At 40.5% G+C, this 18,734-nt stretch overlaps 2 protein-coding genes across 5 annotated transcripts in view; both read right to left on the reverse strand.

Moving 5' to 3' along the window:
* The window catches only part of kalrna (kalirin RhoGEF kinase a), a 165,889-nt gene extending 160,710 nt beyond the window's left edge, over positions 1-5,179 (reverse strand). For all 3 annotated transcript variants that reach the window (XM_086220764.1, XM_086220763.1, XM_086220765.1), the window contains exon 1: positions 4,900-5,179. In XM_086220764.1, coding sequence (XP_086076890.1) covers positions 4,900-4,966 — 67 coding nt within the window. In that variant the 5' untranslated portion in view covers positions 4,967-5,179. The remainder of the gene's footprint in view (positions 1-4,899) is intronic.
* Positions 5,180-14,684: 9,505 nt separating this feature from the next.
* Positions 14,685-18,734, reverse strand: part of LOC147252452 (aryl hydrocarbon receptor-like) — a 47,170-nt gene continuing 43,120 nt past the window's right edge. For both annotated transcript variants that reach the window (XM_086220767.1, XM_086220766.1), the window contains one exon: positions 14,685-18,560. In XM_086220767.1, coding sequence (XP_086076893.1) covers positions 18,411-18,560 — 150 coding nt within the window. In that variant the 3' untranslated portion in view covers positions 14,685-18,410. The remainder of the gene's footprint in view (positions 18,561-18,734) is intronic.

Raw genomic sequence — 18,734 nt, forward strand, 5'->3', positions numbered from 1 at the left:
GTACAGGCAGAACATGTTTTTTGAGCCACAATATTAAACTGAAAGTGGTATATCTACATACAAATAGCCATTAGCAAATGCCTTCCTGCATTTTGCAGAGGGTCAGATTGCAATATTGATTAAATTTCCACCAACTGCTCAGCCTTAAATAAAGTATTGTCAAGTAACCCCCCCCCCCCCCCCATCATTCAAGTCTATATGCCTCACACAGTAGTAGATCTCTCTCTCATTCTGTCGCTCTTCTGAATGAATGGATGTGTTGGGCAACACAATCCACAGCAAAAACTCAACATTTTCATTTGGTCTTTGCAAACAGAAATGTGACTTACATACAGAGTGAGAAAGTAAGAACCAATCACCAGTGGTTGGTCAAATTTGTGATGCATTTGAAATGTGTGAGCTCGCATATTTAGATTTTTTTTAGATCATGCATGTTAATGTGTCATTCTGAACAGACAGGGCCACAGTTTAATAACCAGTACCAGCTTCTTTCAAGAAAGGCACAAGATGCCATCCCAACCCGGTTGATGCAACCCAAAACCTGCACAGAACGCTTTGTCATCTAAACGTAGATTACAAAATGGAAGTGATGTCACTGTCACCCAGCAGCCAAGTGAAGGTGTGCAAACTGCATAGCTACAGCCACCATCTTTTGTCATTTTAATAAAGAATCACCATGGTGACATACACGCATTCATGCAAGCTATAACATTACTTATGGTTGTGGCAGATTAGCAAAGAGTATAAACTCGTCTGTTTATACACATCCAGCGTTCACTTGGTTTCTCGCTGCTGTAATACGACTACTCATGGGAGTAACAGCAAAACAATGAAGAAAATCATGAAAATCGTCACTCTAACCTTCACTTTATTTTCAAGAGAGAAATGAAGTCTTTTGGACAGATATCGGAGAGAAGAGGGAGCATCAAGAAGGCAATCTGGCACCCTGAGCTTTCACTCTACACTGTGACATCACTAACTTCTACTTATTACTCCTAATAACTGAACGTTTTTCTTTGGCTGTGCAGCAGCAGCAGCAGCTGCTATCGACAGACAGCTGGCGGCATTTGTCTGATAAACACTCCAACTCTGAACTCTGACTGTGTGTAGGTATGAAGGCCCGTGTGTGTGTGTGTGTGTGTGTGTGTCCTTCCTGTTTCCGTCTGATAATTTAGGATTCTATTTATAACCTGCTGATTAACATAACATTGACCTGCTGTGCCGCCGTCACTTCTCTGTGTGGGTGCATTTTACGACTCGGCAGAGAACGCACACTGATGAACTCGTTCTCTGATCTTTTGAAATGAGTCCATCGCTCTTTTCTTTACATGTGAATGGTGTCTGATTAGCATTTTATCTCCACTCAGGGAACCAGCGCATCCTATAGATTCACCTTTTCAAGCAAACCAGGGCCTCTGCAGCAGACATCACCAGAATAAAACTTGAGTAAAATGGAACTTAAGTGTTTGAATGATTTTTCATCTTTTCAATCGTATTTATTAACTGTGGAAACAGAGTTACGCAGTGATGATGATGAGTCAACCTGGAAGTTAATATCAGCAACCATGTCCTCCTCAACCAAAAGCCAATTAGACAATGGATTTTTCATTATTGCCTAAAATAAGCTCTGTGGCAAGCAACATTTTATGAGACTTCTATGTTTTGTTCAGGAAAATAAAATAATACCTTTATGATTTTTTGTGTGTGACGTTACTTCATACTACAGACTTATCGAGCCATACAAAGAACTCACAGTGTTTTGGGAAATACCTTTATTGTCCAGCATTTTACATTTACTTTTGGAAAAACCAGGACCCTCATCCAGATCTATTTGACCCAGAACGGAGAGAGGAACTGAAGGCTTAGGGATCTGAAAGAGCAAGATCTGACTAAAGGCTGAGGCACTTGTGTTCAACAAACAATGATGGCCAATAAGAGAATTAACCTACCCAAAAATTTTGCATGTTCCTTAAACCCGAGACTTTGGGACAAGGGACTCTCTATGAACACCGGAGACAGTGCAAGCAATCATGTCATCAGCTGTCACCTTATTAAACACACTCCAGTTGTCAAGCTTGTTGCACTGTTGATCTAACGATCAATTTTAAGTTGAGACTCAATGTCATCGTCATTTCTGAGAAGGCTGCTGCTAAAAAAAAAAAAAAATCTGACAAACAGTGTGCTGTGAGTGAGAGTTGTTCAGTTGATCAGGTTTCAGCGCAGAGACTCGTGAGTCGCTCTCCATTTCTCAACAACATTATGTCATTAGACAGGAAGTTAGAAGGAAGACAGCAGAATACAAAGTGTGCCTGCTGGAAACCTTTGCTATCAAGAATTCCTGGACTCTCCTGTCAGTCTCTAAGACGCAGCCGCTGTGAGGGCCACAAATGTGAGATTCCGTCACAGAATCTGTAACTGGCAGATAGACAGTTAAGTTATGAGATGGCAAAGACCCTATTTCCCTCTCAAAGAGGTTTAGTTCAACGCAGTTCATTTTCACAGTCAAACAGAATCACGCATTCTGCAGTTGAATTTGAATAATTGGCCTATCTACCTTGAGCACGAGTGCAATCACATGCAAGCATGAAAAATCAGTGTAATGAACATCATTTCAAAATGCCATTTTTGGGGGCCCACTATGTTAATAACATACCCTGGTTTGAATTGTGAAATGGCTTGGCTAAAAGAAAATGTTGGGTTTGTCTTGTCTTCTAAGTACTTATACTATATTGACTTGGTTAAATAGAGAATGAGAGTTAAGAGTTAAAGAGAGACTAAAATACAATTTTCATTGACTAAAACTAGACTTAAATGCTCAGACTTTTAGTCTACAACTACAACTTGACAAGACCAAAAAGTGTATGACAATAACTAAAACAAATAAAAACTAAAATGTCACTTTGAGACAAAAACTAGACTAAAACTAAAATTAAAACACGCCGCCAAAAACAACACTACTTACTAGTTCAATCCCACGGTTCCTCAGAGACTGTCCAAGTGTCTGTGAGCAAGGCCTTGAGCCCCAAATGGCTCCTGATGAGCTGGTTAGCACCTAACTATGAGTGAATGAATGCAAGAGTGATTGAGGTAGCACTTATTCACCCTCACACTAAGCTTAGCTCTGTGCCAAGCATTTATTTGATTTTATCAGAATGTACAACCTTTTTTTTTCCCGTAACTGAATCCTGAAGCCAGACTTGGAAGAGACCAAACCTCACAATATTTATCGAAGAGAGTTCATCCTGTAGTTGTGGTTATGTTTTTCATCATAAACAGTGTGTCTTCTGTAAGAGCATAATTGGGGAAATCCCAAGGAGGGGACATGAAAGTATACAAAGTCTAATCAAAGGCAAATGGCCTAAACAGGACATGAGTTCATAATGATGACTGTTACTCCAGTCTTTGGTCCACAGACATAAAACTTTCTCTGTGTACTTGCTGACACACTTTTACCCCAATTAGATAAAATAGCTATAATTGGACTTGTCCTTCTGGTCTGCGTAGCCTACTTAGCCAAAACCCTGCCATCAGTGGGATGATGGTCATTTTAACAACTATAAATGATGCTGTACCTTTAACCATCTTTCAAACAATCACATGATTTTTTTACATTTAAATCCCCGTATTTACATTGATGAAGTCCATGTTCTGCTGGAAAGATTCCAGTTAACAGTCATCTAATATTCCGGTGGTGGGGGGGGCACAGGGGAGCACACATGCAGCCCCTCTTACTCTACACAACTCACATGGGGTGTCACACTGAGTGTGTCTGTGATTTAATAAACTCCATCGGCAGGACTGTTCATAAAAAAGTAATTGAACCGAATTAGACTGACAGAGAAAGTCAGGGTGTGTCCGTCACTCAGCATTGCTATGTGTCTTTTAGTGTGTATGTGTGTGTGTGTGTGTGTGTGTGTGTGGTTTAATCCATCAAGTATGACATAAATATGCCCACACTTTCCTACACTGACACAAGTTAGTAGTATACTACATAGTACTGAGGAGAGAGTGCTTGCTTGTCCAATGGTCACCTCCTCCTCCTTCTCTCTCTCTCTCTCTCTCTCTCTCTCTCTCTCCCACACACACACACACACACACACACACACACACACATGTAATCCACAGTCATGAGCATATTGTTATGACAAATAATCCTACAAATCATCTCTATAACTGCAAATTAGATTATTTCGTGGACAAAGTGCTTAACAAGCAGAGATCGAGACTATAGTCAATGGCAATGATGCTAAACTGATCAGAACCTTTAGGCCTACATGAGGCTCTTAAATGTTCCTCAACACCAAGATTCAGTAGCACACACCATCTCCATCTACTCTGCATGCAAGCACACTTCCGATTTTTAAAATGCATTAATGCGAGGCACACACACAAACGCGCGCGCACACGCGCGCACGCTCACACATACACACTTAAGTATTATGAGATCACGTCATTTGGTCGCCTACTGAGCAGATTTCCTGGGATTTTCATCAGCTGATTTTGGGGTGATTCTTCTTTCTTTTTACAAGCATCAAACATGCATGGGCTCAATGTTTCACATACACGCGGACGCATATACACACACGCGCGCGCGCGCACACACACACACACACACACACACACACCGCAAACACATGTACAACCATGAAATCATCGCAGCATCGAGAGCAGATTGTTACGTTGTTAGGGGCAGAACAGTGAGGAGGACCGGCAGTGATCTCCAGCAGATCTCCGGTGCTTTCCTGCAGATCTCTGCGGAGCCTTAGCCGCTTGTGTGCTTGTTCATGTGCTGCTGGTGACATTGAGCACACTTATGATGCTTTTGTCACGGATGTTTGCTGATCTAGAGCCGCTCTCTTCTTTCTTTCTTTCTATCTTTCTGTCTTTCTTTCTTCCTACCTGTTTTGTAAAAGGCATCAGTGTCGGGATCGCTGGGCGCCTCCTCGGCCGCTTCTGCAGGGTTCATACCGGAATCCGGTTCAATACAATCCAGCCGACAAAGAAAGGCAGGAATAAAGCCCTCCGGTCCGGGAAATCCTCTCGTCCTTATTCCTTCAATATTCCCCGTTTACGTCTCCCTCCCTCCATCCTACTCTCAGGATTGCTCGCTTTCTTTCGCCTCCTCGGTTTGTTTGGTGCCCCAAGACTGGCTTCGTTCCTCTCTATTGTTCCCGGTCCAACCTCCCTGCTGCTGTCCGCCAGGGTCTCTCTACCTCCCTCCCTCCTTCCCTCCCGCTCCCCCAGCCTCCCCTCCCTCTGTCGCTCCCCGTTCAATCTATTGACCTTTATTAGCGTCGTGTGCGCTGGTAAAGAATTGTTATTGGAAACAGACTAAGTCACAAATGAATAGATAAACAAATAATAATAATAATAATAATGATAAAAATAATATTATATGAATTTGTAGCCCAGTTTTATGTACCATGGCATAGTACCTCTCAAACAATCTCAAGACCTAGCTTGGACCATAATCGTTAATTGTTCTTACACGTCGGAGCTCCTAATTTAGATCTACAGACAGGAGCTAAAGCCTGGTGGCTGTTTGTAACTCCTCGCTTCTGCTGTTTATTGTGTTCCTTTTGTGGTTAAAGTCTTTGCAAGGCAGTTACCAGTCATGCCTTCATCAGGGGCAAGTCATTACAAATAGCCCTTAGGCTTTTCTTCTTCACTGTAAAACTACATTGAGGGCTAAAAATTGTTTTTTTTTAAAGCACAACAGCGTGTAAGAACAAATGCGTGTGCACAAGAACATTTTATGAATGATGGTAGAAGATTGAAGTTGATGGCAACACTTGAATAACAAGATGTAACATGGAATGTCAGCCTCTTGAGAGCATGACTTGCTGTTCATAAGTCTGAATCCTGTGTCACATAATGCCCTTGGGAGGATTTACCATATTTAATAATCCACTTTTTACTTCGTCTTATTTTAGTCTATGGAATTTTGCTTAAGTTTACGTCTCTTTTAAGTCAAATTAATCAAGTTTCAGACCGCTAAATAATAGTAGTAATAATAATGTATTTAACATCCACAAAGTGCTTCACAAATGCACAGTTTAAAATGGAACAGTGAAAATAAGATATCTTGGAAAAAGCAAGAGGATCACACACACTCAAAAAAAAACTAAAAAAAACATAAGAGTACCTCTTCAGAAGAGACTTAAATGAAACAATAGATTTAGCCATATCCTCTGGGGGGTTGTTTCAGCGTCAACGGGGCTTGATGGCACAATCCCTGTCCCTGCCTTTGAGGACTTGAGAGGCCAGCGGTGTTACGTACAGACCAGAAACTAAACCACTCTGGGCTTTGACTGTGACGAGTACAATTTCAAAATCCTTTCCGAAATGAATAGTTAGGCAGTGTAAAGATTGATGTGATGTGCTTTTTTCCTAGAACTTGTTCAGATCTTGGCAGCTGGGTCCTGAATTAGCTGTAGGGAGTGATGGGATTTTTGCCTTGCGTTGGAGAAAAGAACGAACTCCAGCTGTTACGAGATGAAAGTTTTGATGACTATTTCAAGGTTTTTGGGAGACAGATATGGCTTGATGTTAACCATTTTCCAGAGTTGTAAAAAGCATGACTGAATGACAGATTTAATATGCTAATAAAGGCTGAGGTTACTCTCAAATAACACACTGAGAGTTCAGCACTGCGGATTAATTAGATGGGATAAAACAAATATATGAAAAAGGTTAGTCTTCCAATATTTTTTAGCAGAGAAATTTGGCATGACTTCACATTTCTTGTTAAATCGTGCATAGAAACACAAATGTCCTCCCAATGATGCTGTGTCATATTTTGTTTGTATATTGTTGTCTGTTTCATGCTCTCATAGTATCTTGTGTGAATGGCATCCTTTGTTTATCCTCCCTAGTGGTTAGCGATGACATCTTTTTGTAGAAACTGAGGCCTGTTGAAAAAAAAAATTAATAATTTTGGACAAATTAAATCCAGATGACTTGACCTGTGTTGCTTCTGGTCAGCAAACCCAGTATGAATTATCCTCTGGGGATCCTCAGCTGCCACATCACTGTATATCTCTGCTCCGGTGATAACAGCCGCTCATCTTAAGTGCAACTTCCACTTTAAATCTACTTTTAAGCTTACTCAAATGTTATAGTTACAAACTGAGGATGAATTTTACTCAGAGGGAACGAACCGACTATATAGATCCTAGAGTATCCAGAAGTTTAGAAATACGAGGAAGAATTGCCATTGTGCGCGGTTGGTCTTTATTTACTTTCAAACGACCACAGTCACATTGCAGAGGCGAAAATGTTCTGGCACCCATTTCTCCTCCCACTGGATAACCTTAATGGAGCAGACCACACAAGTAAAACAAGATCATTGTACATTTTAAAGCAATACTTCACTCAGGAGTATATTTCACCATCCAAGTACTCACACATAGGTGTCTTGAAACTCCTACAATCACTTCTTTTGACTCTAGAATGCAGTAACAGCCAGCCACTTATATCATGTAGCTTGAGGCTACTGGCGACTGACAGAACAACAGAGCCACAGTGGCAAAACTGTCCGAATATCTGTTTATAAACTCTCCAGTGCCGCACCCGTCCAAAAAAAAAAAAAAGTCACTTCTTCTGAGTCCAGCTGTTTGCTAATCCACAAACACTTTGAGTTTTGAGATAAAAATCAACTCTTTCTCCTGGTTGTTGGATGAGCACTGGTTGTAGATGTCTGTTTTGAGATGAAATCCCAGTGTTTGTTGATTATTGCACATACAGCTGGATGAAGATGACAGGGATTATACCAGAGGATGCACTTGACATTTTGCAGATGAGATCATGGATCTGTTATTAGCTATCAGTTGCTTTAAAGCTTCATGTATGTGGCTGGCTCTTTCTGTGGTCTAGAATAACAATTAAGTAATACTGGTGGGAAAAAAATGTCTTTACAAGCTCAAAACATCTATTTGTGTATATTTGAAAGGTAAAATATACTTTTTGAGTAAAGCGTTGTTTTAAGGCAGAAAAATGTATAATGTCTTGTTATGAAAAAATATAATTTAACTTAATTCTTGGTTAATTTACATAAAGGTACAAATTTATGTGTTGCATCCATCCATCCATTGTCTTCCACTTATTCCTACATTAAGGGTCACCGGGGGCTGGAGCCTATCCCAGCAGCCATGGGCAAGAGGTGGGGTTCACCCTGGACAGGTCACCAGTCCATCGCAGGGCCAACACATAGAGACGAACAACCATTCACTCTCACAGTCACACCTACGGTCAATTTAGAGTATCAATCAGCCTCGTCCCCTCTTGATGTCTTTGGACTGTGGGAGGAAGCTGGAGTACCTGGTGAGAACCCACGCAGACACGGGGAGAACATGGAGACTCCACACAGAAAGATCCCGTGCCCGAGCCAAGGCTCGAACCCGGAACCTTCTTGCTGTGAGGGGACAGTGCTGACCACTGCACCACTGTGCAGCTTTTATGTGCTACATTCATAGTTTTAATGAGAAAGTTGTATGAACTCATTTTTTTTACTTTTTTCAGTGCTGAACAAAATCTTATTTTTGATATCATTGGCCTCACAGCTATTTCAAGTAAAAGAGTTTTTGAAACGGGGCAGCACGGTGGTTCAGTGGTTAGCACTGTCACCTCACAGCAAGAAGGTGCTGGGTTAGAGTCCTGGCTCGGACATGGGGTCTTTCTGTGTGAGTCTGCATGTTCTCCCTGTTCCTGCGTGGGTTCTCTCTGGTACTCCGGCTTCCTCCCACAGTCCAAAGACATCAAGAGGGGACGAGGCTGACTGATACTCTAAATTGACCGTAGGTGTGACTGTGAGTGTGAATGGTTGTCTGTCTCTATGTGTTGGCCCTGTGATGGACTGGTGACCTGTCCAGGGTGAAATCTGCTGGGATAGGCTCCAGCCCCCCTGCAATCCTTAACAGAATAAGCGTTACAAAATGGATGGAGTTTTTGAAAAGAACTTTTTGTGACTCAACCACTGGCATGAATGAATATGTGCTGATGGCTGATGTTAAATTATATCTAACATGTACATTATTTGTAAATATCAGTTTGGTCGACAACCTTGTGGTAATGTCTCAGAAAAAGATGTTAAATTGATCAAGAGGGCAATATGGTGGCTTTGTAGTAACAGTATTGTGATCAGCAAATATCTGAGATAGTGAGAAATTTGTATTCTCTTTCCTGTGAAAACAACAAGGAAAGTAATATGAAATTAAAAATTAAAAATGAATTTATATTCCGACTCAAGTTCAAATCTCAGCCAACTATGTTCTCCTCCTCTTCCTCCTCCAGTTTTCATCTTTAGCACCAGGAGCAGCAACCTGCACAATAGCCTTTTTCCACAGAGGTAACCGTGTGTAACATGCTCCTTACTCTCCTTTTTCTGCCAGAATGAGCCTCTATTCAGCTCACTGAGCCTCATTCATACCTGGAGGGAAGCATGTCTCTTTTCTCTGTGTTTTACCTCCATCTAGTGGACAGAAGCACACACAACATCATGGGTTAGCTCTTAACAGTGATCACGGTCAAAGACAGCTCATTAAACAGCTTGAGCTACATCCCTGAATCCCACCTTGGGGCTGCTCCTCTGTCCAAGATCCATCTCAAACATTGAGTGGGTCCTTTGCCTTTCCTTTCAGTGGTCTTAAATTATTCACAAGCCTGTGTGAGTTTAATGGCACAAAACAAGGGCAGAACTTCCTGACTGATGCTTACCTGCTGGACATGAGTCCAAAAGTAGAGGTCTTCATAGGTCTGCTCAGGCCCAAATTTCCAAGAACTGTACGGGTACTCGACCATGTTATAGTTGTATTTTGACCTGTGAAGACCCCTGTTTCAAAATGTGGGTCGTGGCCCCCTGCGAGGCTTTTATGTTCCTTCAGGCCGGCCATCCATCCATCCATCATCATCTTCCGCTTATTCCTACACATTAAGGGTTGCGGGGGGGCTGGAGCCTATCCCAGCGGCTACGGGCGAGAGGCGGGGTTCACCCTGGACAGGTCGCCAGTCCATCACAGGGCCAACATAGAGAGACGAACAACCATTCACACTCACATTCACACCTACGGTCAATTTAGAGTATCAATCAGCCTCGTCCCCTCTTGATGTCTTTGGACTGTGGGAAGAAGCCGGAGTACCCAGAGAGAACCCACGCAGACACGGGGAGAACATGCAGACTCCACGCAGAAAGATCCCGTGCCCGAGCCGGGACTCGAACCCGGAACCTTCTTGCTGTGAGAGGCCGGCCATCATTGACGATAAATACTTAGACTTCTTCATTTTCAAGGTTTTTATTCATTTGTAGGATTTAAATCAACAGAAAATTGTTGTGATTGTATAGCGATATCAAAGACATAAACACACATAGTCACAGGATTTAAATCAAGCTGCTGTTATTATACATTACATGGATATGTGTTGATCTGATCTTAAAGGGATAGTTTGGTTGTCTTGAAGCAGGGTTGCATGAGGTCTTCATCTAACCCTCGTCAGATTTGCTTCTGCATGTTTTTACAGAGAATTTTATTTTATCCAGACACATACACTTACCCACATAAATTACTAAAAGAATTTGTAAAAAAAAATACTCCATTTGATAATATACCAAAGGTTATTTCAAAAATAGGGTTGCAAATCTCAACCTTGAAGTTAAAGAGCTCGAGACACACTCATCATTATTTGGCTCTTGTCACAAGGCTATTGCCGTCACCTTGTTTTTCTATGTTAGCAATTTAAAACAGTCTACTGAACATACACAAACACACTTACAAGCACTAGTGGGACCAGTCACACTAATAACAGTTGCCCTTCAGTTAAGCCAACCTCAGATTTTTTTTACACACACCTGATGATTGAAAAGACGAAAACCAGTTTGAGAATCAGTGTCACACCTGCAGTGAACCATAGAGGGAGCCACAGACCACTTATGACATCTGTTGCAATTGGCTGTGATGTTCAAATTCAGGTTTTTATTTTTAGAATTGTTTTCAAAAGAATATATGCTTTTATCAGTCTTTAATCTTATGACACAAAATGACAAAGTCAATATACTGTGCATGTGCAAAGGTAAAAATTGTTTATGGAAATTAAATTGAATGTTTCACATTTGAAGTTGACACGATATCACGATGGACACTTATTTAGAAACAATTTGTATTCTTTGTAAATGTTTATTATTTTACTGGCAGAAATTTTATGGCAATTAAATGAGAACTTTTTTCCTGCAGACATTAGGAAAATTAGTTATCACATCTAAGAGGAATTTACAGACGTTAAGACCATTCTCTGTTATTATCCACACACACACACACACACACACACACACACACACACACACACAAAAACCCAGAACAAATAAGCAAATAAAAACCAAACCAATCAACTCTATCCTGACTTATAGCTTAGTCGGGATAACTCGTGTATTGAAAAATAAACGTATATAGAAGTAGACAGCGGGCAGCGCCGTGGTGCAGTGGTTATCACTGTCACTTCAAAGCAAGAAGGTTCTGGGTTCAAGCCCCGGCTCAAGCACAGGGTATCTCTGTGTGAGTCTCCATGTTCTCCCTGTGCCTGTGTGCGTTCTCTCTGGGTACAACGGCTTCTTCCCACAGTCCAAAGACATCAGGAGGGGACAAGGCTGACTGATACTCTAAATTGACCGTAGGTGTGACTGTGAGAGTGAATGGTTGTTCGTCTATATGTGTTGGCCCTGTGATGGACTGGTGACCTGTCCAGGGTGAACCCCCCCTCTCTCGCCTGAGGCAGCTGGGATAGGTTCCAGCCCCCCCCCCCCCCACCACCCTTAACAAGATAAAAGGTAGAAAATGGGTGGATGGATGAATGAATGAATGGATGGAATGGAAAAACAGACAGCACATCGACTCCCTGTGGAAAAAAAAATCCAAGATCCAAGCATCAGATAGAGGCTGCGGTGGTGGAGGGTGAGCTTTGAAAGGATTTTTTAGTTAGTTGTTGTTTTTATGTTTTAGAGCAACAGCCTGAATCCGTGCAACAAGGCGGAATGCAGTCAGATCTCTGTTTAAATGGGCACTCTATTTGTGAACTGTGTGTGTGATTGGTTAAGAATAGGATTAGTTGTTGCTGAAGCCAACCAATGAGAGTTTCCTGACAGAATATGTTCCAAGCAGTTCATACGCAACGCTCATTTTTCTAATAAGGCATAAAAGCTGAAATTTTACTGCAAGCAAGATTTTTTTTTTTCCTTTGGGCATCTTTGTAGCACTTTTTTCTTCAATCTAATAACCCATGAAAACCTCAGCTTGACCATAACAGGGTCCGACTGATGATTCACTTGTCCTGGGCAGCAGGCCCCTCTCAAAAGGGCTCTAATTGGGCAGTCATTATTTCAGACTAACAATGTCCCTCAGGCACACTCGCCCCCTCTTCGTTTTCTATGTCCTCACATGTGTTTTGTGTGAAAACAGGGAGCTTCAGTGCCCCCTCCCACCCCCAGGAAGCTCAAAGCGACATCTCCACTGTCTCTTTCTGACATTCGTCTCAAGTTTACAGAGTCTGTATGTCAAATTCAAATCCAGCTAATAATATAAGCTATTCATACCATGCATGTTGAGTTCATCTCCCTCCCCCTGCGCTCTTTATCTGGCTTGATATGCCAGCTTTATTGTAGAATCACATAGCGATCATATATGAGAAATATTTACACTAAAATATATTGAGAAATATAGTTGAGCGTGGCTAAGAAACATGCCATAGTAAATATGTCATATCATAGTAAAAATCTGACTTAACATCAGCTGAATTCAATGGGGGAGTCCTACATGGCGAGCTTTATCTGTGGGGGCAGCCACATTCATGTTTTTGATTGATTTTGCAGGTTTAACAGAGAAATCAGTCTTCCTGTGTCAGTATTTCAATACAGCCTCATAATTAAACTTTCATAAGGGAACTAGTGATTTTACTCATGGCTGCAAGGGAACTGAGGGGAGGAATACATGCTCGTGAGTAAGATTGATTTCTAGATTTAGTACCAGGTAGTGGGACACTCAATCTACCATCATGCTTGGCTCACATTGGCTCCCCCATCACAGTTACAGGGCAAAGAGAAGCTGGTAATGCTTTCCCTGCCGCTAGTATGAATGGAAACAATAGTAGCATGAATCCTTGTACTGTTTCAACTGTCATACGGGATATCCACCTCAGTCACTACTGATATGTGTAGCACCCAAAGGACATGCACAGTGACACAGTCAAACTGATAAATTGTCTATTCTATTATTTCTATGATGTTGTATGGTTTGTAGTGGTTGGGTTTTGTTTTTCTTTTCAGGCCCCCAATGCAGGCACCAGCACAACTGGAAGCTGAAGAAAAACCCAACACAGTTTTCCAGCATCTATATTTTTTCTTGTTTTGAAAGACACTAGGGAGCATTTCTATGATTTATTTGACCCAAGTTTGGGAGCTATTCGGCCTAATTATTGTCTTTTTGGAGTCATATAACTGTCAGGTATCAAAGTTTTTTCTGTTTTCTTTCTATAGTGTCACATTTTCTATCCTACCACTTCATCTTCATCGTCAGTTGTTGTTTTATTGTATGAAAGTGCAAACTGGTGCTAAATTGAATGATCACTGAGGTTATCTTTACTAATGGATACAGTTCAATGCAAATTACATTTGCTCCCATGCTGTCCTCATATTGTTTTCATGTAACATAACCGTGCCTTCTTTTTAGTGATCTCTAAACCTGGAATTTGCCCCATGTCTGAAAATTGAAAAACTTTCTGTCAGACCATGAGCAGGCCACAAGTGAGCTAATAAGAGTTTAAGCTATCTATTGCTTCCTCTGCAGCATCTCTGAGGTGCAAGAGAAGATCTGACATGTATAGGTGTCGCTCAGGGCGTAGCAATGCAGCGACAGACAACTTGTCAGAGAAACACCGACAACACCCTGTCAGCAAATAAGACGAGTATTCGGTATCACTCGCCTGCACGGGTTTCATTCAAAGATGATACAAAATTACAACGCAGTTGTCTTTTTTAATGCACTCAAGACACACTTTAGTGAGTACTTGAGAGTCAAAATACACTTTTATGGGTGAAACATTGCTGTAAGTGTGTAACAGTCAAAAATGGTGCAATACTCCTTTAAGACATTGGCATGTTGCCAAGACTCCTGCCACTGGGTAGAGCTTGATTCTGTCTGATGTTTGAGAGTGGAATGACAAGATGGACATGAATGCTTCTGTGCTCCAGCTCAACTTTGACTCTTAACTCAACTCTGAAATTCAGGGTACATGTGGATGCCATCCTGTTCATGTATGATCAGGTAGTAGCTATACATCTGGGCTTGATTAACTGCTGAAGCCATGTGGGAATCCCAGTACCAGTGTGGCTGTGAATGCTACCATCTTGTGCTACCGCTGTGCTAACTCAACCCAACGTCATGCACCAAGAACCATGAAGCAAGATGATGAAAATGAAGTACATCTTGACAGAGAGACGGACCTAACAACCCTAACTGATCACTTTCTGATTCGCTGAGGCAGTTCAGCAGCTTCATAGAAAAAAGAATGAAAATGCATCTCTCAAGTTGACATAATTATTTTGTACTTTTTTTGCTGACTGCTCTTTCTGCACTTCTGGAATTTAATTAACCATGGCAGCTATTTTACAGCAATTATTCAGACTTCTCAGAGTTAATGTGGCAATGATTTATTGATGTTAAAATGCTACACATAGCACCTTTACATGTCAGGGGTCCAAAATAAAGAGACACTGACAATAGTTTGAAACCCCCTTTAATGTCCAAGTGAATACAAAACTGGAGGGCTCAGAGAGAGAATGTGGTCCAAGTTATATGCTTGAAAGATGTTTGTGTTTATCACTGTGGTTGCAGAGATCCTTTATGTCAAAGGAAGAAAGTCATACATTTGAAACAAGCAGTCAAAGGACACGGGTCAAATCTTCAACATCTACACCTTGTCCTGTTAGCATGTTAAATTTTAATGTGGCTATGCATAAGACAAAATTAAACTCTAAGCTTATAGCCTACTTAACAAGACTCAGTAGTATGGCACCATTTTCAGGCTGTCGTAGGGTCCAGTGTTTTTGTGATGAATACTATTTACATTTAAAAAAGAATGACAACAAAAAGGAAAGAAAAAGAAAAAGAATCGACAAAGGAGCATGTGTTTTGAAAATAGTGCTTGAAACTAGTGACTTGACGTAAAATTATGTACACACCTGTATTTGCCAAAGCTTGTTTGCCTTTATATACAGTACACATATTATTTCACATTTTTAATAAGTCACATCAATCATATTAAATATAGCAAACATTTCTGCTGTAGAAAAAAAGGGAAAGAAACGAGTCAATTCGAATGACATGTAACCACGTGTGTATCACATTTTAACATAAAACAAAGAACAATAATATTAATACCAATGACATTTCAACAGTTAAATGGAAATCTCTTTTCAGCATCTCTCCTTGATGAAACACCCCGACTCCATGTCATTTTCCAGTCATTTTACTATGTATAAGAAACATTCAGAACTGTATCCTTCCATCTTGTTTTACACACATTTGGTTTTTCTGTGTTTACCACTCTGTAACTGCTCCATAAACTTGTGTCGACCTGATATTAGTGACCTTTTCTACTACGGGGTCAAAGTAGTACTTAAAAGGAAAAGTGTGCTATTTTGGGAAATACTCTTGTTCATCTTTTTACTCAGATGACAAGTCAGTGAGATGATTGATACAATCTTTCAATTCTGCGCATCAGCATCTGTTTCTGTTGACCAACAGTAAAAGTGTGTGAACAGGCCGTGGAGCCAGAAAAATCATTTAATGTGCTGCTTGTTCCTCTATATCTGAGTATATCTAAGTTATTTATTCATAACTCACATCAGTTTAAATGCTCAGTTACTACACCGAGAGCTTCATTTATGTGATTTGCAAACTTGCTCATTTCGTTCCGAACTGCATCCCCTTTGATGAGCGGCTTATGAAAAAGGCTCAGTGGATCAGACACGATAAAATGGCAGTTTGGATGTGGAGTAAGTGCACGGATGTTTGCCAAGCTTCATTTTTTTTTAAACAAGTGACACGTTGCTGAACCTGTTCGCTAACACAGAAAGCCTGTTAAGATATCATCATTGGATGTAATTGAAAGACCCTTCTTTTTGCTTACATTGGGTAAAGCTAAGAACTGGTTCAAATATAAGACAAACACCCAAATTTTCAAGAATCATTTGAGAAAAAAATATTTTTTAAAGACCAAAAATTTGCATTATTTTCTTTTTTTCTTTACTTTTTTTTTTTTTTTTTAGAAACAAATAAGGTCAAGTTTTCAAAAAACAAATCAAGTGTTTAAATTCACCACTACTTAAATATAATCACATTTACAAATGAGCAACCCACGGTTTTCAAATCATAAATCATTAAAATGAAAACAGAGTCGGTAGACTATCCATCTCAGAAAGTCTCTCCTGTCTATGTCTGGAAAGCGTCTACTTTAAGAGCCATGTTTTCACCAATAATTCGCATTTTTAAGATTTTCATTTTGTGCTTGACATCTAATATTACACTTACATTACACTCTTGGCAGCAGACAATCCTTGAGTTTGTCCTTCTTAGTTTTTCAAATGTCGGGTGCTGTTGAGGTTTTCGAGGGCGGTGACGCACTTCGGTTGAGAAGCAAATACTCATACTCACAGGAAGTTGGTGTCCTGAGTGTAACACTGACATGTAAAGGTCTAGGCCCTGAATATAAGACAGGACATAAAAAAAAAAAAAAAATCTTGTCTTATATTCAGACCAACATGATAATTTGATCATATTGTCATGAATTTGGGTCTGCATTAATTGCAGAACTATTTTACCGATTACTTCAAGAGAGCAAATTCAGCTGCTGTTTAGCAAAATGTCGAAAAAGATTTACATTTTCTTCTTTTTTTTTGAACAAGAGAATGCCTAAAATATCAATTCCCAAAAAAAAGAACACTTACTTGTTGTAGGACATGAATAAATACAGAAAATCAAAATGAAGTGACTTCTAATCATATCAGTTCAGTGTTTCACACTGACTCTGACTCATCCAGAGGTCAAACATTATCAATATTATCAACAATAAAAACAGATAAGAATGGCAAACAATCATTCACGAGTGTTTGTGCTTGTGAGGACATTATCTGAAATGTACCTCAAAATAAGAATAATTAAAAGAAATGCAAATGGGGGGTGGGGGGTGGGGGGTGGGCGGCATGGCCCCGAGGTAGAGTGGCCATCTAGCTAGCAACTGAGGGGTCGCTGGTTCGATCCTCACTTCCACCAGTGACCATGTCAAAGTATCCATGAGCAAGATACTGAGCCCTCATTGCTCCTGATGGCTCTGTGATGGACTAATGAAGTGTCCCGGGTGAACCCCACCTCTCGCCCAATGTCAGCTGGGATAGGCTCCAGCTCCCACCCCCCCACCCCCAAGCAACCCTTAACGGATAAGCAGTATAGACAATGGATGGATGGATGGAGTCAAACGGGTCCATATTGCATGAGTAGATTCAAATATGAACAAACTAAAACAGGGTTTGTCGTTTTCACAACCTCAGTATCCCTGACTACAGATCTGCATTAAGTGGGTGCTTGAAATAAAGTGCAGGATATTTCTAACCATAATATTCATATTCTATACTTTCTTTCAAACATATATGGTTTAATCTCATTGTTGACAAGTACAACTGTCCAACAAAGAAATCGCTGAAGGATTACATTCGTGTTGCATGACGGAAAACTATTTAAGATGTCCTGTCGATTGCCCTAACTAAAACCTGTAATCACATCGGCGTTGCACTTACGGGGAAAGAGTGTGTGTCTTTGTGTGTTGGTGTTGAGATACAAAGTGAAATTGATGGTTCTAATAAAAAACCAAATGATGATTTAAATCAGATGATTAACAACATGAATGAACATGACTAATAATTGCATGTAGTGCCTGGTCACATACTAGTTTTTTAAACCCTCCTATCTGCTTGTGTGTCTGTACATTCATGAGGCAAACAACCTGTGCTGTAACCTCAGTTCATCTGCAACTCCTTGTGTTGTCTAGCATTTTCTCTCTTTACAATGTACAAAATTAAACAAAACCCTGAATGTTTTATAAAACTCATAGTTACCTCTCATATAATAAACTCAACTGAGCACTCTTGACTGCATTATTGTAAACAAAGGACTCTTATGATAATATGACTTGAAATACAACACAATGATCTCCTCCCCCCCACACACAAAAATCATTACAAATTTAAAATGAATGAAAGAAAAACATGTAGGCCTACGTTTATTCAGCTTTGTTTGTTGTCTAGATGTATAAGGCTGGTCCAGTCATTGAGTGTTTCTGGCCATTAACAGTGCTTGACTGTTGTGGCCAGATGGTCAGAGGTAGAAGCCGGTGGCTGGTGGATCAGGGAGGCTGGGCATAGTCTCAGGGCAGGGCATCTGGACAGTAGGGGGCGCTGCCGTGTTCCCATTGGGCACAGCACAGCCGCCTGCGTAAGTGGTGGTGAGGATGCAGCCATTCTCCATCTGCACAAGTCAAGATGACAAGGTGAATACAAGCCAAACATGTTTCACAAATAACATCAAGCGATATTTTTCTTTATATAAACAAACCCCAAAATGCATGTAGGAGTTAAAATGCAATTAAAACACTGTCACACGTAGATAGGTAAGAAAATACCTGAATAAAAAAGTGAATGA

Source organism: Aulostomus chinensis, chromosome 12 (assembly GCF_037954235.1).
Source record: "Aulostomus chinensis isolate RoL2024-O1b breed Wild chromosome 12, RoL_Achi_v1.0, whole genome shotgun sequence".
NCBI classification, from domain to species: domain Eukaryota; kingdom Metazoa; phylum Chordata; class Actinopteri; order Syngnathiformes; family Aulostomidae; genus Aulostomus; species Aulostomus chinensis.